At 39.9% G+C, this 27299-nt stretch overlaps 3 protein-coding genes across 8 annotated transcripts in view; 2 read left to right on the top strand and 1 right to left on the bottom strand.

Moving 5' to 3' along the window:
• The window catches only part of prickle2b (prickle homolog 2b), a 71395-nt gene extending 69596 nt beyond the window's left edge, over positions 1-1799 (top strand). For all 5 annotated transcript variants that reach the window (XM_035389486.1, XM_035389482.1, XM_035389485.1 and 2 more), the window contains one exon: positions 162-1799. In XM_035389486.1, coding sequence (XP_035245377.1) covers positions 162-1015 — 854 coding nt within the window. In that variant the 3' untranslated portion in view covers positions 1016-1799. The remainder of the gene's footprint in view (positions 1-161) is intronic.
• An 11254-nt stretch (positions 1800-13053) lies between these two features.
• On the bottom strand, positions 13054-19464 carry slc2a9l1 (solute carrier family 2 member 9, like 1). Of its 2 annotated transcripts, XM_035387644.1 has the most exons (12): positions 19160-19464; positions 18499-18594; positions 18190-18350; positions 17699-17823; positions 17010-17139; positions 16682-16830; positions 16200-16387; positions 15213-15323; positions 14961-15062; positions 14495-14570; positions 14089-14216; positions 13054-13566 (listed from the first exon to the last, which is right to left on the bottom strand). In XM_035387644.1, the coding sequence occupies exons 1-12, from the start codon at positions 19205-19207 to the stop codon at positions 13384-13386; spliced, it is 1497 nt and encodes a 498-aa protein (XP_035243535.1). In that variant the 5' UTR covers positions 19208-19464; the 3' UTR covers positions 13054-13383. The 2 variants fall into 2 exon arrangements, with proteins under 2 accessions (XP_035243535.1, XP_035243536.1); XM_035387645.1 differs by lacking the exon at positions 17699-17823.
• Positions 19465-19538: 74 nt separating this feature from the next.
• psmd6 (proteasome 26S subunit, non-ATPase 6) lies at positions 19539-24029 on the top strand. The gene is made up of 8 exons (XM_035387646.1): positions 19539-19751; positions 20371-20576; positions 20794-20939; positions 21296-21515; positions 21699-21807; positions 22389-22557; positions 23113-23190; positions 23814-24029. Exons 1-8 carry the CDS (start codon positions 19607-19609, stop codon positions 23908-23910), a joined length of 1170 nt encoding a protein of 389 aa, XP_035243537.1. The 5' UTR covers positions 19539-19606; the 3' UTR covers positions 23911-24029.
• The last annotated feature ends 3270 nt before the right edge of the window (positions 24030-27299 follow it).

Below are 27299 nucleotides of genomic sequence, written 5' to 3'. Positions count from 1 at the left end.
TAATTTAGTTTACCAAGTTGCTATATATACAGCAGCATCTATAGTTGAACACACGGTAAGATGGCAATTTAAAAGGTAATTTTATGGCAGTTTTCACAGATGGCAGTGCTGATTTCTGCTGATATTGGTTGCCAGTAAAGCTAATGATCTCTGTGTTGTAGGAACGTCGGCGGACGGTGGCACGAAACGGCAGGAGCACTTGTCCCGGTTTTCCATGCCGGATTTGAGCAAGGACTCCGGAATGAACGTTTCGGAGAAGAGCAACATGGGGACCCTGAACTCCTCGGTCCAGTTCCGCAGCACAGAGTCCCTGCGGAGCCTGAACTCGGTGCAGCCGTACGGGGACCTGGAGCGGGCGGTGCCTCTCAAGTACCCGCTGCAGTACCGCGAGTCCCCCGCCATGGCGCACCGGCAGCAGGGCTTCGCCTACCAGGAGGAGGACCGCCTGAGCCTGGCGGGCGGCGGCGGTAACGCCCGGCTGGCCCCCATGAGCGAGAGGACTCGCCGACGGGCCGGGGGCCTGGAGGAGCCCCGCCGGAGGCACCACCACCACCGCTCCCGCCGGTCCCGCCGCTCCCGCTCGGAGAACGCGCTGCACCTGGCCGCCGAGCGCCGCCCCCACGCGCAGGACCGCCCCCACCTGCACGCCCGCGAGGACTACGACCAGTTCCCCCCGCCCCGGGGCGCCAGGGACCCGTTCGGGGGCGGCAGGTTCAGGCAGGACCCCTACCGCCCGTGCCCGCGGACCACCTCCGACCTCACCCTCCAAAACCCCATGAGCCACCGCCCGGGCCCGTACGCCTGGGACGACTACGAGGACGAGCGCTGCTCCACCTGCTCCTCCTCCTCCGAGTCGGACGACGAGGGCTACTTCCTGGGGGAGCCCATCCCCCGGCCCGTGCAGCTGCGCTACCTGACCAGCGAGGAGCTCCTGCACAAGTACAGCTCCGCGGGGCTCGGGGGCCAGCTGCACACCCGCAAGCGCAGGAAAAGCAAGAACTGCATCATCTCTTAGCAAACGGCCATGGAGAATGTGCCCACTCCCTTATTAGGAGAGCCTGTGAACATTTCCACCAGGAGAGGCCACCCCTGGACTTGGGGAGCTGCAGGGTATGCCGTTTTTCTTTCATTGTTACTCAGCACTTAATGGATCAGTCAAAGCAGTTGATAAATTACATAGCACACCTCATCTGCTTTCTTGGGTCAGAATTAGTTGCTGATTTTCAGGTAAAAATAAAAACCAGCAGACCCTGGCACTCCAGGGCTAGTGTTGGCCATCCTTAGTTTGTACTCTGCAATTAAAGCCACAACTTGGAATTGCTTTTAGTAACGTAAGGTTTTACCCGTGAGCAATATACAATAAGGTAACCCATTGACAGCGCAAAATGTTGCATGTTTTTTTCCCCATTAACTGTTTTAGTTTTAACCTGAGTATATGTCCATTAGCTCATGTCTTGCACTCCACCTAACTGCCAACATCCTAATCAGTGCCGTTGTACAATCACAATATTTGTTACCCTCTCAAGCTCAGTAAAGTTCAGTATGGTTCTGCTCTTTTCGCGATGTGGGTTTTAGTACTTAACCATTTAATTCGGTTCTTTAAAATGTATATAAATAAGTTCACTAAGTTAAGGATGTAATGGTGTAAATATTATGTAAATGAGGTCCCACATATTTTTATATTTTGTATCGATAGAACCATTCATGTATTATAAAATGTAGAAATAGGAACGCATGCCCGTTTATTTGCTGATCTTGTCTTGCGTTGTAATTAAAGAGTATTTCAATGAACATTTCAACATGATTGCTTCATTTGTGGGATTGCCTTGCTAGATATTGGGATTTTTCTGTTATTTTTTTTTTCCAGGTTCACATTCTCAGTTGCTCAGTTCATGAAATCACAAAAATAATTGGAGCTTAGAGGGTAACACCTGAGCTATGACACACCATTTTAATAGCAATTACAGAGATAATAGCTGGCCATTTGCAGCTGTACAGTTCATTTGCAAGATGCCAGACTGTTGACCAGCAGAGGGCAGGTGATTGGCTGCTTGGCGTATGCGCGACCCGCTGATCGCAGCGTGGGTTATTTCCCCCAGGGGATGCTTGATTGCGCCATGAATACTCAAATGGAGCCATTTGGGAAATGCCACTTTGCTCTCAGTAACAGCTGAGCGGTCGGGGCTCTTTTTATTTTAAGCATTAGAAATCACTTGTGCTACATAAGTGAAATCTATCAAACGATGTCTATGGTGTAAATAATTAACATGTTGAGATAATTGGCGAGTTTGGAATGTACACATTCCAATGCGCAGGGATACTTTCCTGTGACCTAATAAATTAGGAACGACTATGAAATTAAACTGTTAATTTCATATTTATTTTGCTGTTATGGCACACAAATGTTATCTTTATTGGGGTGCACGTCTGATGGTTGTGGGGTTCGGGGAATCCCTCTTTGTAAAATTCTGGAGGACAGTGCCTCTGAGAACGTAATGCTGTTGAGGAGGAGCTTTGTCACTGCATCACTGTCTCCAAAGAAATGAAGACAGAAAAAACTTTCAGTCTTGATTTAGTAGCTCTGGTATTGATCTAGCACACAGTTCTTCTCTTGGGGGTGTTAGCAGATGAAATTCATTTGAAACTCATCTGTTTCCAAGGCATTTTGTAGCCCCAAGTCAAGTTTTTATTTTGTTGGATTTTCGTTATGTTTTTTCCTTCAGACACTAATGTGTGTGATTAAATTGCTTATTCAAATAGGCTCTAATTCACAGGACCTGTTTGGTACAGAAAAGAAACTGGAGATTGTATTTTTTAAATGAAGTGCAGCCAAGTCTGTAACATATATGTTTTTAAAGGTACATTTTTGTCCCTAATTTAGAATGATCAGTTGTGCTTTTCCAGAACAGATGTGCCTCCCACACCCCATGCAAGGACCACTTGAAGCCTGCAAACTCAACTGCAAGCCAGTAACAATTTTGCAGTCTGCAGGCTATGCAGCACTACAGGACAGCTAATACAAATCAATTGAAAACCTTATGTCTTGCTGACAGCAGCTGTGGTGAGAGCTATTTTATCAGATGAGGCAAAACCATGAAACTGTGTATGTATAAAACATTACAGCAAGTCATAAGTATAATACATTGAATTAAAACGGTATTAAATTAGGCAATGCAATGCTATTATCTGAGTTAACAGCTGACTTCCATTGAAAAATACTGCAAAACCATAAAAAATCTATTTCACAGCATAGTATTCTATAACGCAAACTCATGCTTTTTTCAAGTGAATGTGTTGTGTAAAATACAAGACAATAAGATGGAATGCATGGATAACCTGCATGAAGAAGGACTATGCCTGGAGTTACGCTCCTCGATAAACTTCTCCATGGTTTCCACACAATGCACGCTTATATTCCTCAGGTTTTTCCTCAAGAAAGACCGAATTGGTTGATCCAGCAACAGGTCCTTGGCGATGAACATTCTTGCTAAAAGTTCCAAAGGCATGGGCTTGCCTCTACACCAGTGCAGTTGAGATAAATTTTAAAAAAGCTTGCACCTTTCAAGTGATTCAATGATCAACCAATATTAATCCACACGAGGCTGTTGAACAGTAACATGAATGTACTTTTTAAAATCCAGGTCCTGACCACATCACTATAATGTAATCCTACAGTAACAGCCTCATCTTGTGCACAGGGTTTAAAACAGAACAGTTTATTTTATATATTCTCTCCTTGTCTGTTGTTAATGTTCTGAATGTCTTATGCTCTGTGAATCATTATGATAGCCTGCAAATGAATATAATGTTAAGAAGCTAAGTACAGGTAAAATTAAGTCAGGATACATAATTGTTATGCTGTACATAGAATAATCTCCTCTTGATGATAGTTGAAAATTCCTTCACCTTGAATATTATTTGCCAGTGGTGTTGTGTGGAGGTGTGTTATGATTTCCAAAAAAATGTTCGATGTTCCTGTTTTTATTTTCTTATTTGATTATTTAAATTTTTAATTACTCCGTAATACTTACAGTGCCAGTAAATCATTTAGCTCATAGAAATACATGATAAAAGTGGTTTTAGTTCAATGTCCTGTAACTGCTGTTCAGGTTGGATTGGTGTGCCAAGTTATGTTCATCGTTGCCATCCGTTGTCGTGGTGTATTTTACATTATAGAATAGTTAATGAGGATTGTCATGACAACAGACAAAAGAAATAGTGTTTATGTAAGTAGAGCTATTCAACAAATGCATATTAGTCATGGTTTTTCTGGCTCAGTCTTGGTGCTACCTTGATATATATTTATTTCACAAGCAGTAGTAGGCTCAGATGTATAAGAAACATTCAGAGTTCAGAGTAACAGCTGTGTTTGCCTTCCTTTCTAGTTGAACATAGAACAAAATTGTTTGCTGACTCAACTCTTAACCATTAAAAGTCCTATAACTGCAATTTAAAATATGCAAAATATAAGTTTTGTGAGAAAGGATGTCTATTTGAAAATGTACAGTTTTATATTGATAGCACCAAGTCGTTCTAAGTTGTTCTGTACGAGGGCGAAAGTGGAGCCTTTACAGAAATTCTGGAAGATGCCTGAAAGCCATAATTACCAGTCCTTCAGAGCACTGCACCAAATTACAGCTCAGTGCAGATGGACTAAAATAGCCTGATTCAATTATTTACAAATGAGGAATGCTGGTATGTTATCGGCTGAGGGCTCGAGGTATGTGAATGAGAAACGCGTGAGCACAGGACATGCTGACTCGCAGTCTGCCCGGTGTCATGTGTGTTCAATTACTGCCGAGAGGATTAGCACCGGACCAGCCCCCTGCCCACACTGGACAAAAACCATTTATTAACTCATATCTGACCTTTAGCATTTACAGGGAGAAGGATTTATGGATGTAATAACAAAAAGAAGAAAGAAAAACACTGACAGGTTGAGATTTGATTTACTGACTTGCTCCACATTTTTCTTTTCTAAATTCAATGCTTTCACCTTGCTATTGATATTGAGCAAGAGCTACCAAGAACTTTCTTTGAGCAGTTTGTGATCCATAGGCCAGGAACATCTGATGTCTTTGTCTTAAACCGTACATAATCCTCAGACATACGGATGGTAAGGGATGGGGATTTCCTAATTCCTAATTTCTTCACTAATGGAAAAGGTCTGCGTGTGCCACTTCTCTGAAGTTATCATGTTAATTATGTGTGACTGTAAGCCCCTCTTTGGGTTTATCTCAATCTGCAAAGATACCTCCCACCTATACTTTCTACCAAAGCCCAGCTCTACCTTCTGCTCTTGCTCTGTCTTCTTCACATATAAGGAAGACGGAGACGTCGAAGCATCAGTTCTACCCTGTTCATTTAAACAGTTTTTTTTGCCCTGAGCAACATGTGCTCCAGTGTTCCTTCCATCTAGCTTGAGATGTCTTGTAAGCAAACTGAGATGCATGCTGAGACCAGTGTATTGGAGGGAGGGAAATAATTGTGTGTCATCCGTGTAGGAGTAATTAAGGCAGACAATAAGAGGAGATGAAAGACCCAAGAGACTTGGCATTGAGAGAGAAGAGGAGAAGGCCAAAGACTGACCCATGGCAGACAACTGAATCTTCAAACTGGGTTCCTCCCATGAAATCTGGAAGGAGTGACAGTCAGTGTTGGAAGCAATCTCATTGAGAGATGTGCCACAAATTCTTAAGGTAGTCATGGAAGACTGCAGGAGTTTGTGGTCAGCCATGTTAAAAGCTGCAGAGGGATCAACTAAGATTAGAACAGAGGAGAGAGAAGCTGCCTTGCAGCATGGAGCTCACTGATTGCAAGAAGGGCAGTCTCTGTGAGTGATCAGCCCTGAAGTCAGTCTGGTGAGAAGGTTGTTCTGAGAGAGAAAAGGAGAGAATTGGTTAGACACAGTGCATTCAAGTGTTTTGGAGAGAAACAAAAGAAGAGAAACAGGACTGTAGTTCTGGATGACAGTGGGGTCAAGGGTGGGTTTCTTGAGTAGGGGAGTGGACAGGGATGAGCTAATTAGAGAAGAGATGAATTGGAGGATGTCAAAAAAGATAGAATGTAGAAGTGTCTGGGAGCAGGTAGTAGGATGGTAGGATAGTAGGAGTTGAGAAAGATCAGCATCTGTAAGAGGAGAAATGGCAGAAAGAGGGTAGGGGTATTGAGTGAGCGTGGGGGGGGGGGTGTCTGGAGAGGATTGGCTAAAATATATTAATATACTTTTAAACATTTAACATACATTTTTCAACGAGATTGCACAGAGAAAAATCTGTCTTAAGATTTTTCCATGCAAAGTGTAACATTTAGTTAAATTGTAAACGCCAGATTGATTGTAAACAAATGCAATAGGTTTTGTCAAAAATAAATAAATAAATAAAAATACCTGGAGTCTAAACACAGACACAATAATTCTTTGTTCCAGGCTTTTTTATTTTGCCCGCAGTTTAGAGTTCATCCCACACAGTGTAAGGCCTGGTCCCAAACACCTCAATGTTCTCTGCTTCCAGAGTCCTGGTAGGCTATTCTCATCATTAAGAAGTCTGTGTTAAAACAATACTCAGTGTCAGTGTGAAATTTAACATCCGTTAATTTTCCACCTATTCTTCTTGCTAGGCTGCCAGAACTCAGCCTGAAACAACTGTGTCCAACAGGATAAAACATCCTCTGTGCATAGAGTACCATTTTCCAGGTGTCATTATTTTTGTGTAATTGTGAAGAAATTACCACCATTTAATTCATACATGCATATTATCTGGAGCATTCATATTTTAATTGGACCTATTTACAGTTCATAATCCATAGATCAAAAAAGCTCTGAGGCATTAAGTACTGTCACGCTGGGTATTTTTGAAACTCCCTTGCCAAGAGGCCCATCTGGTTCTCATGGATGTCATGTACCCAGCCGCCCTGCAGTAACTAATGACATTATCGAGCCCGGGTCTCCAGGGGGTCCCATCTGTGCGCCACCTGCACCGCGTCGCGAGGCTACCTGCCCCCAGACCTCTCGCTCGCGGCGCCCCGTCACCCACGGTAACCATGGAGATTAAAGGTACAAAAAAAAGAGAACAGCGACGGTATGAAGGAATTCTCCTTGCCTGAATTATTTCATTATTTCATCCGCTCCTTTACGAGCCATACAGATTTAGGATTTATGAGCCGAGAGGAAATATTGACTGTTTATCCCTCTCCCTCTTGTAAATATTTTGTAAGCATTGTGAGTCTTTTCTGCCAAACACAACCTTTTGAATCATAAATACTTGACTGGTAGCCTCGCTCTCACGCTACATATGTTAAACACATCTTGGACAGAAAAGGTTTCAATCCTTTTTGTAATTCAAATCACCTCAAATAGAATGGCAATTGTAGCAGACAGCTTCTAGCCATAACACTCAGTTTATGAAATGCTGTGCTTTGTATATGTAGAACAACCGAGCAGTACTTATAGGAGTAACCTGCGATTTTGTCCATATTAGTGACACCACTGGAAATCGCACTATAGACTATTGATAATTATTCAGTTTATTATTCAATAGGGGATGGCAGTTTGAAACCCACTGCTATGGGCCACAAGGGCACTGAAACTCCTTCATTCTTTCCCTGCTCCTGAGGAGCTCATGATGGATAGACCACTTTAGCTCTCAGCGCTAAATGTGCTAGAGGACTTCTTTGATGCGCTCATTCCTGAACATGTTTTTCTTATTTTCAGTCTGCCTGACTCTCATTATGATTCCAATGAATCAGGCTGTTGTTTGTTCTTGTCCACGCTGCATTGTTCCCAGTGTGGTTAAATATGCTGTCTCCCATGCTCATGATAAAATGAAATATGCCCAAAATATCTTCACAGACTAAAATGGCCTTTAATATACATCTTATATACATATAAATGAAAACCCAGGTTGGTGCATGCATTGGCTATGGAGCTTTTAAACTGAATAAGATTAGGCAACTATATGATTCGTATGGCACATTTATGTAAATTTGATTTGCGTGAGCATGACCTATTTCCTTCAGGGTAGAAAATGGGAGATTCCTTTTTTAATACTGCAAGTGTTCTTGGTATAGCATTTATTTAAATATATGTATGTGTGTTATTTCATTATATATTGGTCAGGCAATATCCTCTAGGATGATACAGAGGTCATTTCCCAAATAGATATTCACCTCTCTTGTTTTTGGTTTGGTGAAAGCTCTTAAAGGCCCATTATTTTGTCTCTCTTTTAGAAGAACCCTTTAAAATCCACACTGTCTAAGCTCACCCAGAAAGGTTTGTGTCAGAAAGAGCTACACGTCCTACCCTCTTCAATCTCTTTTGAACCTCAGAGGAGTCTGCACAGCAAGGGGAAGCTCCTTTTTGTGAATGATACCCCCTTTCTGCAATTAAGTGAATTCAGTCTATTTTAAAAAAAACATATTACAGAGAGAAAGTCCCAAGGAGGCACAAAAAAGTGTTTTCACAGAAAAAATGCATTGTTGAATGCTACTGGATGACATTCGCCTTCCTGCCTAGCTAACAAATATCAAAAAACTATTCTGCTGGCTGGCACAATCCTTTTAACTTGTGTAGCTGCAGAAGTAGAAATGAAGACTGTAAGATTTGTGTATTATTATTATTATTATTATTATTATTGAACTGAAGCATATGCACAGCTTCAGTACACTCATGACAGGTTACATGGGAATATTTATGTACAGGAAATTGAGCTGAGGTGCTGCATTAAAAATGATACTGCACGCAGAAATATAATATTTTTAAGAATGAAGTACCACTGTATTTTTGCACCTTTCTCCTTACTCACAATACAGGTACTGCAGGAGAGCTAGTGCCGGCTGGGGAGCCGTGTCTGATGGATACTGTTAGCCCGTAGGGGCGTTGAAGAAGAAACTAATGCAGCAGTAGCCTGAACCATCGCAGCCTTAAACACCATTGGTCCATGAAGGGACAAAGCTAAATTTGTTCCCAGTCATAGCCACAGGCTCAGGTCATGCTGTATCAGTTATATGGCTCAACCTGTTGTCATAGAAAGCCTCTTTACTGACTGAGGCACTATGGAGGCCCAGTATCTACTGTATTGTAACTGTAAGCCTTAAAAGGCAAACATTATCAGCACCAGTAAATGCTGGAAATGACCTTGTATTCAGCTTAGTGCTTGAGTTGCCTATCCAACACCCCCCTAATTATCATAGCTTTTAATTATCTCCCCTGTAATGCTCTTTCCATCTGTCCCATTCTTACCCCTACTTAATCAAAGTACTTCCTGTCTTCACCTTCCCACAACACAAGAAAAACACAGATTTCCTCAACACTGTTTTCTTTATTTTATCATTTTAACAAAATCAACCACTAATATATGGCCTGCATACATACACATACACACACACACATACACACATACACACATACACACAGGAAAGAAAAACAACCAAGAAGAGCAGCGTGGCCCACATTTCACCCCAAAAACCCATTAGGAAAAGGTTCCTAAGGCACATTTTCACTGCTGTGTAGAGAAGTGTTCATCTCAGTGATTTCTGTCTCCAGAAAAATCATAATAGTGCAGACTTACATAAAAATAAAAAATAAAATATTTTTCAGAAGCATGTAGTTATTTGATAATAGTTTTTTTTTGTTACTGAACATTGTAATCAAGAATGATTCTTACTTAAAGGTTTGCAATAAAAAAAAGCATTCTTTATTACATTTTTCAGTAACATAAAATTATTATTAAAAAACGCAATTTGTTAATAGTCAATTATTGTTTTTTATTTAAAAGGTTTGACTTTTAAAAAAAAGAATGCCATGTTTCCCTGGTAAATGGTTTACAGTGCAACTAGACCTGGTACGTATGACCCCATAATAGCACCGGATACTGTGACACTTTCAGAATACTCTTATAAGTAGGACTTAAGAATACCTGTGGGGTCTGGGAAGTAAAGATCAGTCGAGGCCAGATCCCTTCAATCCAATCAAAGTAATCAAAGTAAATGCTGTGGCAGGTTGTGCCTGGAGTAGAGTCAGTCTGCTGGCAAGTGGAAACACCATTAATGACTCCAGTTTGGGAACTTATAATCAGGATCAAAGATATCATTTAATCCTAGTCATATAATACCTGACAGAGGACAACAAGGGTGATAATAAATAGTCATTAAGACTGTGTTCCGACCCCATCCCCCATTGGCAGTGGCAATGTACATTTCACTTGTCTATCAGTGGTATGGTATGTGATATATGTGGAAACACAAACAACAGCAGGTTTCAAACACAAATAGATTTTTATAGGTATGTATTTTTCCCTACAGTCCATTTGGGGGCACATTTGCTTAAGCAATTATGCTTGACCTCCAGAGTGGCTCAGACTGTAAAAGTTCTGTCTCTGAGCACAGACTGAACCCTTAAGCTCAGGTTCGAGTCTAGACTATCTCATTAGCAGACTCATTGGCTTTATTCTGCTGGGGTTAAGTCAGCCAGAATTCTTCTGGTTACAGCTGCAAATGTGACCCCTGGTTGTTCACCAAGTGCCAGGCAGATAAAAGCTGTCATCAGTCAGACTTGTACCTCTCCTGCAATCAGCACTATTTCTCCTGTAGTACATTTTTTTGGCTTGTAGTGTGGAAAACTACTCACTGGCTCATGGGTAACAGTATGTGGATTGCATATGCTCATATTGAATTGAGTTTTACATGATAAGTGATTAGAAAGAGGATTATGTGTTGTTGCTGGATAACACAGATAGCTATAACGTGTAATGTGGACTACACAATAATCATGATCATTACATTTTATGGAAAAAATCAAGTCAATTTTATTTCCAAGTGTAAATCATGGTGTTTATTTTTTTTATTGATATCTATTCTGGAAATTAATAAATAAATGCTCACAGAATCTACAAACATGAAAAAAAATACATTGGTTGCAATTTACAAATCTGCCTCACAACATTTGACTACAGTGTTTCTATATATGGACAGAGCTTCTGCTTCTTACATGCGGTTGGCTCCAAGCCAAATCTTTCTGTCACAAAAGACCTCTGAGTCATCCACCATCTCTGCAGTATGTACACAAGAAGGTACATCCGCTAGATCTGTAATGCAGTGTCAAAATGCTGCTCACCTATATGCAAAATATCTTTCAACCTGTACTGGAACAGTTTCAGGACAGAATGGCCTGAATGGAATGGAAAATATGTGTGCCATATTTTTATTCTAACTTCTGTTTTATAGAAAAGGCATGCATCGTCTTCTGGAAAGCTTCTCTGAATTAGACATATTATTTGTGAAGGTATTACCGAATTACTCTTTCTGTCACTGTGGTGTAGCCTTTGTGGCAAGCAAGACATCTAAGGAAATATTAAGTGTTTTACATTATACATATATTTGATATCTTATCTACTGACATTTTACAAGAAGTAAGGGTTTTCTGAGTTTATTTTATGCTTGGTCCATTTGTAACAGGCCTACGTATATTCTGATATAGATTAGCACTGCCATCTGGTGATAATCTGCTGTTATTGCATTGCCATTAAAAAGACCCAATTTGGGGAGTAAGGAAGACAAAGTAAGATAGAAGCGTTCACACACATACACTATTCAAGCACACCATCCCTATCAGCCAATGAATGCTATCACTGAATAGCTAGTGTTTTTCATCATATTTGACTGGATAGCCTGTAAGAGTGGGACACAGGGTGGTAACCTGTGTAACAAAAAACATGAAACCATGTCTTTGGAAGAAACACTTCTTCTTTATAAAACTTAAAAGGGTATATTACAATATTACATACATATTACAATTTGCAACATAGTATTCAATTGTACATCATTAACCATAACGTGCAGAATTATATTTCACTTTGTCTGTAGATGGACAGCGTTTCTGCTGCTTTGACTGCAGTGGGAAGCTCATTCTAGGGGGCCAGACCAGACAGGTTTCACACACCCAGATGTGACATAATACAGTGTGTTAGGTGTGTAGGCTCTCGCTGTCTGATAGGCTAGCATCAAGGTTTTTACTTTGATGTGAGCCGATGAGTCTACTGATCAGACGAGCAGCAGAATTCTGGATGAGCTGCAGAGGTAGGGTGGCCAGCAAGGAGGGAGTTGCAGGAGTCCAGACAGGGGATGATGAGTGCGACTGGACTGAGAGCTGGGATTCTGATGAAACAAGTGTATGCAGAGAACTTCTCTTCTTTCCAAAGGCATCAACAGATCACCCAGCCCTTATCCCTCAGAGAAGAGCTATCAGTCAGAACCCACACACACGTATTCACAAATCGACCCTCAGTCATGCAACATCTACTCATATGTCCATTTGTTTATTCCACCATCACCCTCTTCAACAGCAAACCAATAATTGCTCATTGAGCAGGTTCAGTTTGAGTGGCTTGATCCAAAGAGATTGTGCATGTTTCCAAAGTACTTCTAATGAATTTATTGTTCGTCTCTAATGGTTAATTTAAAGTATCAGATAATGAAGAGCCGTGGGAGTGATGCTGCACCTCATTCAGTCAAGATAACGTCAATCATTCTGCTTCTACCCTGCATATAGACTGCACGTGGGACACAGTTAACTGCGGATGAAGCACTTCTGCCTTGTGCCTGGTGAGGACTGATAAGGAAGCTCTCAAAGACCCAACTCTAGCCATCTGGGAGCTTCCCACTGTACAGTTACATTCCCTAAGTTAATGGGGCTCACTCATGTTTGCGCTCTCACACAAGCACCAGCACGCACCCTGAAAAAAGAAAATTGAAACAGCATAATGTGATTCTGGAGAAAGAATCAAAGAAACAAAGAATCCAGTCTACACTGAATGAATAGTAAAATCATAGGTGATGAAGGAATGAAGAATTGATAATGGTTTTTTTAATTTAATCTCAGTGAGATTTATTTAATCTTTCATTTATTTTACATTATAAATACTGGTAGTCATGCATTTTTATTAAGGAAATATTATTGCAAGATAATATTTTAAATCAAGCAGGTAAACGAGTCATTATTATCTGACAAAATAAATTTCACACGAGAGTAATATTTAATGAACAACAACTACACAGCAGTAACCAAGAGGTTCGTTTAATGTGATAGTTTATGGGTCATTTAATATGATATTGTTAGAAGACATGTCCATAAGGTTAGCCAGAAGCCATTTCAAAGTGGAAACTAGATGTGTTCCAATTTCTGAAGAGAATGAACAGAGAGTTCAGGCATATAAGCTAAGAAAAATAGTCCTGAGAAAACCTGCATAACTTACAACACACTTGACTTTTAACTGACGTCTTTAATGCCAGAAGGCCCTTTAAATCAACCACTTCTTCATGCAGGGTAACACGATCAAACAGATGGCTTGTTCCTCTGTCACAAAAGTACTGAACTAATTAAACTATGGTTTATAGCCTTGTTTCTACAATGTCTTTTCTTAATGAAGGCTTGCATATTTGGATTTTGTTGAATTCCTCGGATATTTCCAAGAGCGTTTTACCCTTTGTTTCAGGTACTAAGAAAAAGACAAACAGTCCAGCCACCAGAGGAACCCCAGAAAACAACACGAAAGTGTAGGACTTCCATAATGTCTGCAAGAGAATGAAAAGACAGAACAGAATATGAGGTTTTTTGTATTCAATACAATAGTAGGGTGAACAGCGACCAGACGAACAACATAAAAGGTTTATGAAAGCGTGTGATTATCCTTTGTTCTACCGGGGGGTAAAAACTTTGTAGATTTTGAGAAATGTGTTGTTTTAATTCTTAGAGAAATGCGCTGTGTTAATTAGAGCTCTGTGGTGTTTCACAGGGTGGATGACAGGAGTTTCATGCAAATGAGTAAAACTGAATAGCGTAGTGGGCTGACAAAGAATGGAGTTTTAATTACAGTTTCTCAATATGGCATTCACAGGAGGATATTAACCCGTCATCCAAAAATACATAATGAGAGACTGGCTACATAACAGTGCATTCTAAAAATGCTTGGGTCTTTTCAATAGACTCGGTTTTAAATGTAACAATGCATTTGAAACTTCATATCTCCTATGCAGTTGCCAGAACTAAAAAAAAAAAAAACAACAGCTGTTTTTTCATGAGCACGCAAAACTCACAATTAGAAACGGGAAGGCCATTCCCATCACAGAGAACCCCAGCCAGCGCAGTATGCCGGCAAATACGAAAGCAGCAGGTCTTGAGGACTGGATAAATATCTCATGGGTTATAGATGGCAGAACACCCGCTGTGAGACAGAGGAAAAAACAATTAGAGTATGCATCGCCATGACGGGCCAAGAACATAGCTGACCACTCACCTTATGTATAGCTCTCTTAAGTAAGTCAAAATTACACAAATAACAATGGAACCTGAAAGTAAAACTTTATTTAGTTGTTCTTTTTTTGGCAAGAACAATGTGGGGAAATAGAAGAAAGCAGTAAATGATCTACTGATAAACTGATCTACTGATAAAAGGGAATAAATAGTTACATATACACATATATAGTAGCTTGCAATACAAACCTGGTCCACCACCATAGAATATTACAAAAAGAAATATCAGGCCAAGTGTGCTATATGGAATCCAATAGCTGCTTTCCTAAAAAATATAAAATGTATTGATACACATGAATTATCAAAATAAAAAACTGAATGAGGTACTTTATATATGCAATAAGATCAGTTACCAATATCATGCAAGCCACCAGCCCTGCTAATGTTTTGTATTATCACAATCTTCTGTATATAGGCAAAGGAAGTCACATGATCTTTACAGGGCATGCAAATTACTAGGAACAAATACTAGCTCAGAGGCAAACTGTGTGAATTTAATTATAGTTCTGAAATAGAACTCTGACCAGGTCTGTCCTAAAAAGAACAGCCTTTTCAAACAAAAGTCTGTGCTGCATGGACAGATAATTCTCCCTCTGATGGTGGATTCAAGCACAGAGCACAGCACTCTAATTGGGAAAAAGCCAAGGACTTGTACCTTCAGGATCAGTGAGAGTGTGATTAATGCCATTATTACAGACATGGCCCCAAACCCTCCCCACAGCAAGGTTCTCCTCCCCACATTCTCAATGAAGAGTCCCTATGGAGACACAGATTGCTGGTGTTACTGAGGACAGAGCCTCTCAGAAAAAGACTGTAGATCACTTACAACACTCCTGTAAATACAAAACCATACATACACACACATACACACACACACACACACACACACACACATAAAAGGACTCACACATGTGATGGAGGTGAGGACCTCAGAAGCCCCCACACCCAGTGTCACATAACGGATTTTGTCTAGTGGAATGTTCATTTCCTGGAAGATGTTGAAGGAGAAGGCACTTATCTGGAGAAACACAAGCAGGAACTCACTCAGCCAATCTGCTCCTGTAAGGAGTTCAAAAAAGGTTTGTGTTTACACACGTGTATATGTGTATGACTGATGTGTGCATGTGTACGTTGGATTCTGTATGTTTTTAATGTAAATATGCTTCACTTCACTTCAATGGAATAAACAAAATAACACATTTTTCATATACAGTTATTTCAAAAAATACATATCACAAGTATTGGTACCCCTCTGATTAGTATATCTCTCACCACTGGTTACCTATATCAGCTTGTATCAAATTCAGAACCTTGGTTCGGGATATGCCCAATAGAAAATAGTACAAGATAAAATGAAGGCACACTCCAGTACATCTTCAAAAAATCATCAGACCCTACAGTCTGCTAACTTTGGGAATCTGGCCCCTCCCCCCTTGTGTACCTGCACTTCAAGCCAGGTCATGTCGCCTGTCTCTTCTGCAACCCTCTCCCACCTCACTGGTGGAAGGAGCTTCCTACCATGGTGTTCTGATGCAGACTGAAGACCCACCTCTCCTGCCTGTCTATACCCATCCTCTTATAGGTATAGCTGTGTAAATATATGTTAGTAGTGCAGTGGCATGTACATTTGTTTACAATAATAATAGTTGGTTTGCTCATTTAACTTCATACTTATCAGTGCCTTCTTGGTGATATCAAACTTTCGTATTCCTGAGACTAACCCCGATGTTCACCAATTCTGTATATCGCTCTGGATATCAGCATCTGCTAAGTGACTGTCATGAACACATACTGTATGTGATAGTGTGTGTTTGTGTGTGCGTGCGCGCGTGCGTGTGTGTGTGTATGTGCACCCTCCTCTCCACAGTCAGAATAACAGAAGCATGGGCATTACAGCAGAGATGCCGCTGAACTGGATGCCCATATTGATGGCCACCATGGTGATGAGCTGCCAGCGCACAGATCTGTCCCTCAGGAGCTCCAGGAGACTCAGGGAGCGCTGCCTCTTTATAGTGGCCTGTTCCGTCAACATCTCCTCAATCTCCGTCTTAAAGTCCCCCTGACCCCACAGGGTCTGAAGGGCTGCAAGCCAAACACAACAAGAAATAAAAATGTGTTACGTGCTGTATGAGAAACCACATTTACTTTTGTACAAGGCTAGTAACTAGTAGTACAGATATAGGTCATACATGTATACACATGTGCCACGTGACAGGAAACTAATCCACCACTTTGCCATCAATCTGGTGTAGCACAATATTGAGAACCAAGCAAATAAGAAATTCTACATAACTGGTGTTCCTTGACCGCTTTGAGAATGTGTAGTGATCTATTCTGTGTTAGAGGCTTCTCTGTAAATATAAAACCAGCCCTTACCGTCCCTGCACATTGCCTCGTTGTGTTTGTCTATTAATAAATATCTTGGGGCCTCAGGAAAGGACGGCAGCACAAGCAGCTGAACCACAGAGAAACATGCTGGGGCACAAAGCAGGATATTCCACAGCTCCTCATGCCCGAGAATTTCCCTGGGACACAAATTAAAATAGTAAGTCCATCTTGGAGTCTTCCCATTAGCAGCACAGCTTACTTCCGAATTCACGAAGCTAAGGTATCCACCTCAATTACGATTTGATTGTGAACACTACTCTAACTCTCTTTTGTAAAAAAAAAAATATTACAAATTACATCTGAAACTATACAGTACCTCAGACCAGCAAGTTGACCAGTGAGTTTACCAATGGAGATAAAGGTAGCTGCTGTCAATGTCACCATTCCTCTCAGTTTTTTAGGAGAACTCTCACCAAGGTATATGTTGTGGATATTTGCACCCAAACCTGGGGGGCAAGGGTAAAGAATAAGAGCTCATTCACTCATGATTACAAATAATAATAACAGTAATTCAGAACACAAATTAAACGATTAGAAATCATTTTTGAAACTGTTTCATCTTTTGTGCAATTTAGTGAATTATCTGACAAGAAGTGCAATCCAATCAAAGCTATTATGGGACATACTGTAAAGTTCATCGTCGGTTTTAAAGCAGAGTCTTAATTTTCACAGTTTGTATGTTTTTATGTTAGAATTTATAATAAGCATTGCCCATTCATTGAATTAAGCCACACTCCACCCCTGCCTCCCCCCGCCCCCGCCCCCAACACACACACACACACACGCAACCAAACACACACGCACATGCACACGCGCACATACGAAGGGAAAAGGAAGTTAAAAAGTCACAATTAGATTTGCAACAGTGAACACTGGTGTCAAAAGTTCATTTGTGAAACCATTATGTTCAGCATGAGCTAAATGTGTAACATATTTGAAACAGCATGCAACATTATCCCGCAGTGTGTATTCAAATATAAAACTAAATGTAAATAATATACAAACCTGAAGAAAATCCAAATAAGAACCGTGCAACCAGTACCATTTCAAAAGAGTTTGCACTCTTGCTTGTAAACATGGTTACTGCAGCTACAATACTGACCATGTTATTCCAGATCATGGCTTTCTTTCTATAATCAAGAAAAAGAAAATCTGTACTCTTTTTAATTAAGTGTGTTAAATAATTTTGGCATTGATGTCCATTGTATGATTATGCAACCTCATACCGCTGTGAAATAACTCAATGACAAAGCTATATATTTGTCAATTTATTTGTAAGATTTTTGTTCATTATTATTATTATTATTATTATTATTAGAAACTCTGTTGATTATTCTGATAAATAAATTAAAATGTATTTTATTGATGAAAAATGTTATGTACACACAGCATTTTACATGTAATCCAAAGTAAATTATTCAATATTTTAGGATAGTAGCCTAATATTATTGATAAAAACATAAATAACACGGAAGAAACATGCACGTGCCTCTCACCTTCCAAATTTGCCAGTAACGTGCCTAACGCTGATTGAGCCCAAAAGGCCCCCCACGGCATAAAGCGACACTATAGCTGACCAAATGAAGGTTACGGTCTCTGGCGCCATGGTCTCTCCATGCCGAATAAACCAACTTTCATTGATGAAATTCTTAATGTACTGTAAACAATAAACACACAAAATAAGAACCGCAGGGAAATAACTTGATTAAACGTATAGGTCCAAACGTATAGGCTAGGTCAGATCAATATTTAAGACGTAGGTCAACCATTTTTATTTCATTTTTTTAAAGCAAAGATTATCATACCGGCGAAGGGGAACTGGTAACTGTAACATGAAATCCATTTTGAAAGGATCCTCCAATTCCTAAAATTATTATGAAGGCTAATGCTCTCCCACGGACCTGAAAATGAAACAACTGGTTCAAAATGTATGGAATTGGGCTACGGTTTTCGGGTTGAGGGTTAACGATCCTGTAAACCACAGCATTTCATTACAATCATTTTGCATATGCTCTTAACCAGAGAGATTTAACATGAGAAGCATAACCTCAGACTAGCGAGTAAAGATGCAACATCACTAAAGCACCAGTGGAAGTTATGATAAACAAGACAATTTTAAATATAAAATGACATTATACAAGCCTTTCTTTATTATGAACGGATTCTAGAAAAATGTTACAAAATTTAAAAATGAAAATAAATGCGGCTGCTTATTAAAGTGTTTATTTTTAGTCTAAAAAATTGTTTTATATTATTTATTATTTTGTCAATGTCTCAGCAATGAACGGTAATTTGTAATTAGGTTCAAATATGCTATGATCATGCTGTTTAATATTTTATCATTTGCATTTACGTACTGCAGTAAAAGATACATAAAGTTTTATATTTTTAGAAAAAGTATTACCATTAAGGCCCAAAATACTGTAAATCTCTATCTGACATAATTAAAGTAATTTATTTTCCTACCAGTTGCTTCAGTGAAGTTTCCATTTTTGTTTGTGCTTCCACACACATCTGTCAGACAGTTCACGTATGATGACAAAGCAAAATGCTCTGTTAGGCATTATAAGGAATAAGATGAATTATTAAAGCAACACTGGGTAACTGATTCTGTCAATCTACGCAGAATGCGCAGCACTTCTTCGAATATATTAATGAGATTAGCTCATGCTACATTCACATTATTAACTATGAGCAGATATCATGGAATGGGCGACCACGTGCACTGTTCGAAGTTGATATTTTCAAGGCATTATAGCGGATGTTTTTTCTTTCAACCGGTGGATGGCAGTAGATGTGTATTGCATCAAGAGTGTCTTCTTGTTCTTGCGGTCGTTGGTGTGAATACGTCAGGGGCCCTTGTGTTTCCGCAGGTCATACAGCATTAGCTGCAAAACAAGAAGGATCGTGAAAATGCCGCTGGAAAATCTGGAAGAAGAGGGTTTGCCCAAAAACCCAGACCTGAGGATAGCACAACTGAAGTTTTTGCTCACTTTAGATGAACACCGACAAGATGCCAAAGTTAAAACGGAACTCATGGAAGCAATCAAAGAGAACAGTGAGTAGAAGAGATAACTGACAAAATCATTCATTTTGCGCTAGCTATCAGCTAGTTAGCGACAGCTAGATGTGCATCGTCACCAGGCCCGAAACTGATCCTGAGGCTCGATTAACTCGCACAGCCGTGGCCTAGGTATAGGATTGAGGCTTCAGTTCAGTAAGATAACGGAGCATTAGGATGAAAATATCACTTAAGTGAAAAACCCAGCTCAGTTTTTGAAGCGTGCTTGATTTATATATTGTAGTTGACTGATATTAAACTAGCTAGCTAGTTCGCTCAGACGCCGTTGACAGTTCATACGAGAATGAATCAGCTAAGTTTGAATCCTGCCGAAGGCTACATGCTTTGGAGGTTTATCGCTACAGATGCGCTGGTCACTTAAGTTTACAGTTTTGTCATTCAACGTTTAAATAGTGTTATTTAACTATTACTATAAGATCAACCACAGCTCCTCAGATTGATGGTTGGTATGAAGTCTGAATGGTTATAATTAGCTAGCTACAAGTTAGCCAGCACCATTTTGCTAGCGATTTGAATGCAGCTAGACAACAATAGCAAGCTAACCAGTCACTGGATGGCATAGTATGATTGTGGCTGATCCGTGTATGTTTTGTAGATATGGCACCGTACTACGAGGCCCTCTGCAAAGAGCTGAAATGGCAGGTGGACACGGATCTGCTGAGCAAAATGAAGAAGGCGAACGAGGAGGTGCAGAAACGCTTGGATGATGTTTTGGAGGACGCTGAAAAGAACCTCGGGGAGAGTGAAATTCGAGATGCTATGATGGCCAAAGCCGAATATCTCATCCGTATCGGCGATAAGGTAACTATCGGTACTTCTGCTCAGTAAATGCATTCTTCGTCGTTTATGGAATATTACCCAACAAGCTGTATGGTAGTAGCATAAATGTACTGTTAATATCAATATTTCAACCTTTTCGAATATGAAATGGGTGACGTGCCAAAAGGCATATTACTTTTACGTCGATGTGATATTCATTGTATTAACCCCCCTTCTATGCATTTCTGTGGTGTCGTAGGAAGGAGCCCTAACTGCTTTCAGAAAAACCTATGACAAGACTGTTGCCCTGGGACATCGACTAGATATAGTGTTCTATCTGCTTAGGATCGGGTTATTTTATATGGATAGTGACCTTATAACCCGGAACACTGAAAAGGCAAAAAGGTAAATTAAACAATAGCACTTAACACCACAGCTTCTTCATGAAATCCTATATGATTCACCTTCAGCACTGAAAAATAGTTTTGCTTGTGCATTATAATGTAATTACAGTGTAATGTGAGATTTTCCTGCAAGGAGTTTTAAGTCACTGTTTGCTTGGCTTAAATCCCAGTGTTTTACTGCATTGAAATGACCCATTATGCAATAAGTTATACACTAAGTATTCTTTTAGGTCTGCTACTGAATTTTCTGATTTAATTACATTTTTTTTTTTGGCTCTGCCGTACTGTGGATGACTTATTTTACATTTGTATCGGAAGTGGCTGTTGACCACATGCTAATAATCTGTCTCACTGCAGCCTCATTGAAGAAGGTGGTGACTGGGATCGAAGGAATCGTCTGAAGGTGTACCAGGGTCTGTACTGTGTGGCCATCAGAGACTTCAGACAGGCAGCTGAGCTCTTCTTGGATACAGTGTCCACCTTCACCTCCTACGAGCTCATGGACTACAAAACGTTTGTCACGTACACCGTGTACGTCAGCATGATCGCCCTGAAGCGGCCTGACCTCAGGGAAAAGGTGAGCAGGGGCGCTCGTACCACCCAGCTGTCGTATCTGATATTGGTTAGATTTTAATTGGACCACCTGTGTATCTCACGTTTACCTACGGTGTCTAACAAGTTTGTATTTGGTATGTGTATTTCTAGTGGCTGGGTTTTGTCAGTAACGCCCGAGACTTCCCGTCTGTCTCTGGTTTCCCAGGTGATCAAAGGGGCGGAGATCCTGGAGGTGTTGCACAGCCTGCCGGCCGTGCGCCAGTACCTGTTCTCACTGTACGAGTGCCGCTACTCTGTGTTCTTCCAGTCCCTGGGTGAGTCGCCCCTCCCTCACGGCTGCATGTTTTCACTGTAAAACAATCACTTAGACAGAAAGACAAAGATGCACAAAGTGCTTCAAGCCAGCAATATAAAAAGAGGATTAGGCTAAATAAGTGCTCAATAGCCAGACAAACTGTAGTAGAGGACTCCTAACCCACACGACTACACACTGGAACTTGGCTGAAACAAGGGAAGCTGGGGCACACAGAGCTCAGAGTGAAAGACACTGTTTAATGAATATTAATGACATTAAGCAGTGTCTGCAGCTCTGAGCTCTGTGTGCTCCATCTTTCCTTATTTCGGGGTAGTCCCAGGGAAGTTATCCAGGTCCTTCAGGAGGTAAGACCGATTGTCTGGCAGTCGGAGGGTTGCCGGTTCAAACCCCGCCCTGGGCATGTCGAAGTGTCCTTGAGCAAGACACCTAACCCCTAACCGCTCTGGCGAATGAGAGGCATCAATTGTAAAGCGCTTTGGATAAAAGCGCTATATAAATGCAGTCCATTTACCATTTACTTTAGAATGATTTGGATAACTGTGTGTGTTCCACCCACTTAAGAGCTCCTCTCTCTTGCAGCCGCTGTAGAACAGGAGATGAAGAAGGACTGGCTTTTCGCTCCTCACTACCGCTACTACGTGCGAGAGATGCGCATCCTGGCCTACAGCCAGCTGCTGGAGTCCTACCGCTCCCTGACCCTGGGCTACATGGCAGAAGCCTTCGGCGTCAGCACAGAGTTCATTGACCAGTGAGTGCCCTTGTCCACATTAACGTATTATGCTACGTCCATGTAGCACAGGGGTGCTAAACCGCAGTCTTAAGAGGACCAGTGTCTGCAGGCTTTTTTGTTTTTATTTTTGTTTCCTTTCAATCTGCAGCCTGTTTAGGCTTCGGGGAAAAATGTGCAAACCTTTAGCTGAATTGTGACTGGATGAATTGCATAAGGATTAAAAAGCACAAAAAACCAGCAGACACTGCAGAGACTGACACCCCTTTTATAACTGATGCTCTTATCCAGAAACCTGGAAAACAAAGTACATTGAGTAAGTTAATAAGAGCACAACTAATAAAGAAAAGGAGACTTAACACACTTGGATCCTTTAACAGTATAACAAGAAGTTCTAGAATCTTCTGTTGGCAAATTCAAATATCCACTAAAACACCCTCCCTCAAAGTGACCTGGAGTGTGAAGTAGTGTTCAGTGGAGGATTTATATATATATATAATTATTATAATATATATTTTTTTGGGAGTGACAATCAAGGATCAAAGTTTTAATGAACTTTTTTCTTCTTTTTTTAAGGGAACTCTCGCGCTTCATTGCAGCCGGGCGACTGCACTGCAAGATTGATAAAGTGAACGAGATCGTGGAAACAAACAGGTTCAGTATAATTAAATGCTCAAGTGTTCCATAGGATGTCCTTTTTGCTTCCTGTAACTATAAGGGATACCTGGCTAAAGGCTCATGCATTTATAGGAAGAATTTTGCATGCAGAAATGTGACGTTAGCCAAAATTTCTAACTTCGTAGTACAGCACATGGTACGAGTGTTAAAGGATAATTTTTTTTTTTTTGTTTTTTTTTTTTCAACCTGGGTCTTATTTTCATGGTTTTTTGAAAATACAAAGAAACTCAACAATTAAGCAAATGTGTAAAATAATATTAGAACCAATAGTAAGTAATGATGGAAAATACGACCCAGGTTGAAAAAAACAGAATTATCCTTTAAGCCTGCTCTGCGTGAAAAACAAGAAATAAGTAACTCCGCTATTTTTTTTTCCAGAAGTTATGCTGATGTAGGTCCAGTTGAAGGTTTAGTCTAGATGTTTTATAATTTTATTTACTCAAGCTTGAATCAAAATGTCCACAATAGTAAAGGTACAATGGTCACCAAACATTTTTTGTTGAAACGTGCTGGATGAGAGTAGATGGCCATGTCAAGCTCAGGTTTGTTCACTAAAATCTTTTTTTTTTTTTCTCCCCACCTTCCTTTTTCATCACCAGGCCTGACAGTAAGAATTGGCAGTACCAGGAAACTATAAAGAAAGGAGATCTGCTCCTGAACAGGGTCCAGAAACTGTCCAGGGTTATCAACATGTGATCAAAACCTCTTCGTCCTTTGAGATGCAAACGAGTGAAATGTTATGTTAGTTTGTCTGAACATGTACTCTCCCAATTAAGCATTTATATGTATATAATAAATGTTCATTTCACAAAGTGTCCACCTTTTTCATAGATAAAATCAATTGTATTGTTATTTTTAACATTAACTGAACAGTGCCCTTTTGGGGGAAGTTTAGCTGTGGACTTTAAAAGCAAAGAACATATACGCTGCATTCATTTCACAATTATTTTGAGTATTTAATGCCAATAACTTTGTTGCTGCAAACAAAGATCAGATTGCCAAGAGGAACCCCTGATTGTACGGATGTATCATCATGTATTCGTGACGTAACAGAAATTTTTCCTCAGTATAGTTATAAGTATACTGTGGTAGGCTGAGGTCTGGCATTTTAAATGCTGGGAAACATTAGTGTTCTTGAACGTGACTGATCGAAGCGTTTACTTTCTTTTATGGTGTCATTTAAAAAAAGGTGACATGCCAGTGTTAGCCCCGGAAACTGAGAGGACCAAGTTTGAACAGAAAAACCGCAGTACAGAGAAGAAGCCCAGGCAGGTTTTCCGTATAAATAACTGTATAAATTATTTTTATTTACAGAAACCTGTTACAAAACAAATAGACTATACAATCTTTTTCTTTAAATATTAAGTAAATTTCCTAATGTCCTACTACATTTGTTCATGAATTACATAGCAGCCAACAAAAAGTCCAGCTGATCAAATGCATTTGATTATGTATACAAAAAAAAAAAACTACACGCTTTTACAAAGGAGTTTGCATGTATAACCATTCCCCATAGGCAAGCTGCTTTCTGTCTCTGATTCACATTACACACCTGTAGTGCTTAATTAAACAGTATCTTTGTATAGTTTGTGGAAATGTACGCGGAATTGCCGCAGGAGTTTGACCGTAAAGGGGAAACCAAATGTCTTCACATTGTTCCCTACAAATATTTTGTTCTAATCAACAGACCAGAGAACCTTTAAACACTCGGGTAACGTATAGCAATTTGGGAAGAAACCTGGATTACAGTTCAACAGTAGTCAATATCAATACCAGATTTAACAGAAGAAATAAGAATATTACCCAGGTTTCTCAGAACTAGACTAGTCAGGTCTGTACAACAAGCGCCTGTAATTTAAGCTAGCCGACATCAAGATTTTTACCACAATCTAGGACCCAACTGCAAGTGTAAAAAGCAAGCTCCTAATCCATTTTAAACATTCAAGTCACATAAAACAAACCAAGAGCGGTCCTTAAACAGTCATAGTGTGTAACTAATTCAGGCACTTTTTTCATAATTTCCTAAAACCTGCAAATTAAATACAGTTAAAAGCAGTGTTTCAAATTAAAATTTTGGCAACAACGATTCAAGCAGCTGCAAGGTATTTTAAAGTGTTATTTTTTTCCTCCATCTTGTAATTGCCCTATTCCCAAGACCTTAAAGGGAAAGTGTTGCCAAAAAAATAAATTTCAAGACACCACCCATACAATTTCTCCTAATTATTAGAAACCAAATTTTGTACAACATATCTTGCGAGTAGGACATTCCAGAGGCTGAGTTGGTCACATTGGATCGAATATTTCAGTGTATCAGAAGCAACATGCAAACATGATAAAAAGACCTTCCACAATTAAAATGCATTTGCTATCCCATAAGCTGCACTTCAGTGACAACACTTCACCTTTCAAGGATCCAAGTGCGTGTTTTAAGAGATGTCCTATGTGTTTGTTATAGGCATATTGCGTTATTGGCTTGGCAGTGAACCACTTCAAAACAATAAAGTCTTGTTATTCATTTACTAAATAAATAAATAATGATGATCTCAATTGTACCAAAATTGTATAAGAAAAAAATGCCTGTGCAAAAATACATATTTAAATATGTACAATTTGTTTTAACAAAATATGTATTCTGAAATCGGGATACTTCAATACCTGTATAATACATACGAGAAAGCTAAAATAATAGATACAAAATTGACTCCGCTCTACAGCTACGTTTTGCTGTGTGACATCAATAGGGTTAAGAAATCTACAGGAGTTACAATGGTACAATAGTAGATAGTAGCCATAGTGTGAAAATACCTCACCCAAGTGACTTCTTAAAACAGTTTACCAACAAAAAGTTTCACTCAAATTTTGTTCGAAAAACTATTGGAAAAAAATCCAGTCAAGCAAAAACATGGGTAATGAGGAACCCATAAAAAGACCAAAATTTCCATCCCACTGGCTTTCAGTTCAGATCACAGAATTCATCGTGAAGAAATGTCACTGGAAAGTGGAAGTATAGTAAAGCCAAGTATACCCAGATGTGTAGGGTAACTGTAGTGGTGTTGGGCTCAGGGCAAGGGGCATTGCCTCTAAAATGCCTACCACTTCTGGCCAGTTGAAGAGGGCAAAATGAACAAAAATAATCTTTATCTACTTATAAATAGTGGCTTTCGGTTTGGTCAGTACCATTCACAGTTGGGAGTCTCTTGTAGTTTGTGATGTGGGTGCTCATTTTGCATTAATAAAAAAAGGAAAGGAAGAAAAAATCCATCCAGTATTTCATGACCTAAATACACAGAAGCGGCTGAACATATGAACATATCATTCAAGGAAATCGAGTTAATTTATTCCAGTTATTCTATACTCTTGTCACATGATTAGTGTTTGTGCTAATTATCAAAGTGCAATGCATTTGCTTCTTTATCCAAGTTAAAGTATTTTTGCCAAAACTAATGACTTAAAGGACAAGTCCAGTTAAAATCTACCTTATTATATATTTTATAACATGTATCAAAGACTTAATTAAGTGTGGTGCCAAAGCCACACAAACTCCAGAACCTACCCTCCTCCCATGATGCAACACTGCTTCCCAGTGTCTACAGTGATGACGATTGTAAAAGATACTCATTTCCAATAGAAAATTGTTCCCACAGTCAATTCCTTCATATAAATACTCAGAAGTCTATCTACACCCTGGTTAATGGTCATTTAATCGGACCGGTTGCTTCTAGATTCACCAATTTTTTGCTAGTTTGTGCACGAGATATGTCCACACATTACGTATTTAACAAAATAAAAGAATACAGATTTTAACCAGACTTGTCCTTTAAACCTCTGGAGGAAAGGAGTCATTCTCCCCCTAACATTGTTCTGTGATAACAGCAGTTAAGATTTGGTCTTCAAAGGAATTAACACACTAGTCACCAAACCATGAAACAGGTCTAATTGCATTCATAGAGAGAGGAAATGTGAGTGCCAGTGATAGCTTCCAATTTCCCTCCTTGCATAAGCCCACGTTTGAGGAATCACCAGGGACCATGTTGGATGAATCTTGAGATTTGAAGGACTACTCCCTACGCTGCCAACCGCATGGA

Source organism: Anguilla anguilla, chromosome 13 (assembly GCF_013347855.1).
Source record: "Anguilla anguilla isolate fAngAng1 chromosome 13, fAngAng1.pri, whole genome shotgun sequence".
NCBI lineage: Eukaryota > Metazoa > Chordata > Actinopteri > Anguilliformes > Anguillidae > Anguilla > Anguilla anguilla.
Note: the sequence above shows the minus strand (reverse complement) of the source record. Positions and strands in the feature narration are given on the sequence as shown.

What these genes read in the sequence shown, in the direction of transcription:
- slc2a9l1 (XM_035387644.1), bottom strand. Translation starts at nt 19,207, where the DNA reads ATGTGTGTGGAAGCACAAACAAAAATGGAAACTTCACTGAAGCAACTG. An exon ending in CTTATTTGGATTTTCTTCAG is followed by an intron (nt 17,140 to 17,698) that starts GTTTGTATATTA and finishes CTTGCCCCCCAG; the next exon opens with GTTTGGGTGCAAATATCCAC. An exon ending in AGTTCAGCGGCATCTCTGCT is followed by an intron (nt 15,324 to 16,199) that starts GTAATGCCCATG and finishes GTGTTTCTCCAG; the next exon opens with ATAAGTGCCTTCTCCTTCAA.
- psmd6 (XM_035387646.1), top strand. Translation starts at nt 19,607, where the DNA reads ATGCCGCTGGAAAATCTGGAAGAAGAGGGTTTGCCCAAAAACCCAGAC. An exon ending in GGAAGCAATCAAAGAGAACA is followed by an intron (nt 19,752 to 20,370) that starts GTGAGTAGAAGA and finishes TATGTTTTGTAG; the next exon opens with ATATGGCACCGTACTACGAG. An exon ending in AACACTGAAAAGGCAAAAAG is followed by an intron (nt 20,940 to 21,295) that starts GTAAATTAAACA and finishes GTCTCACTGCAG; the next exon opens with CCTCATTGAAGAAGGTGGTG.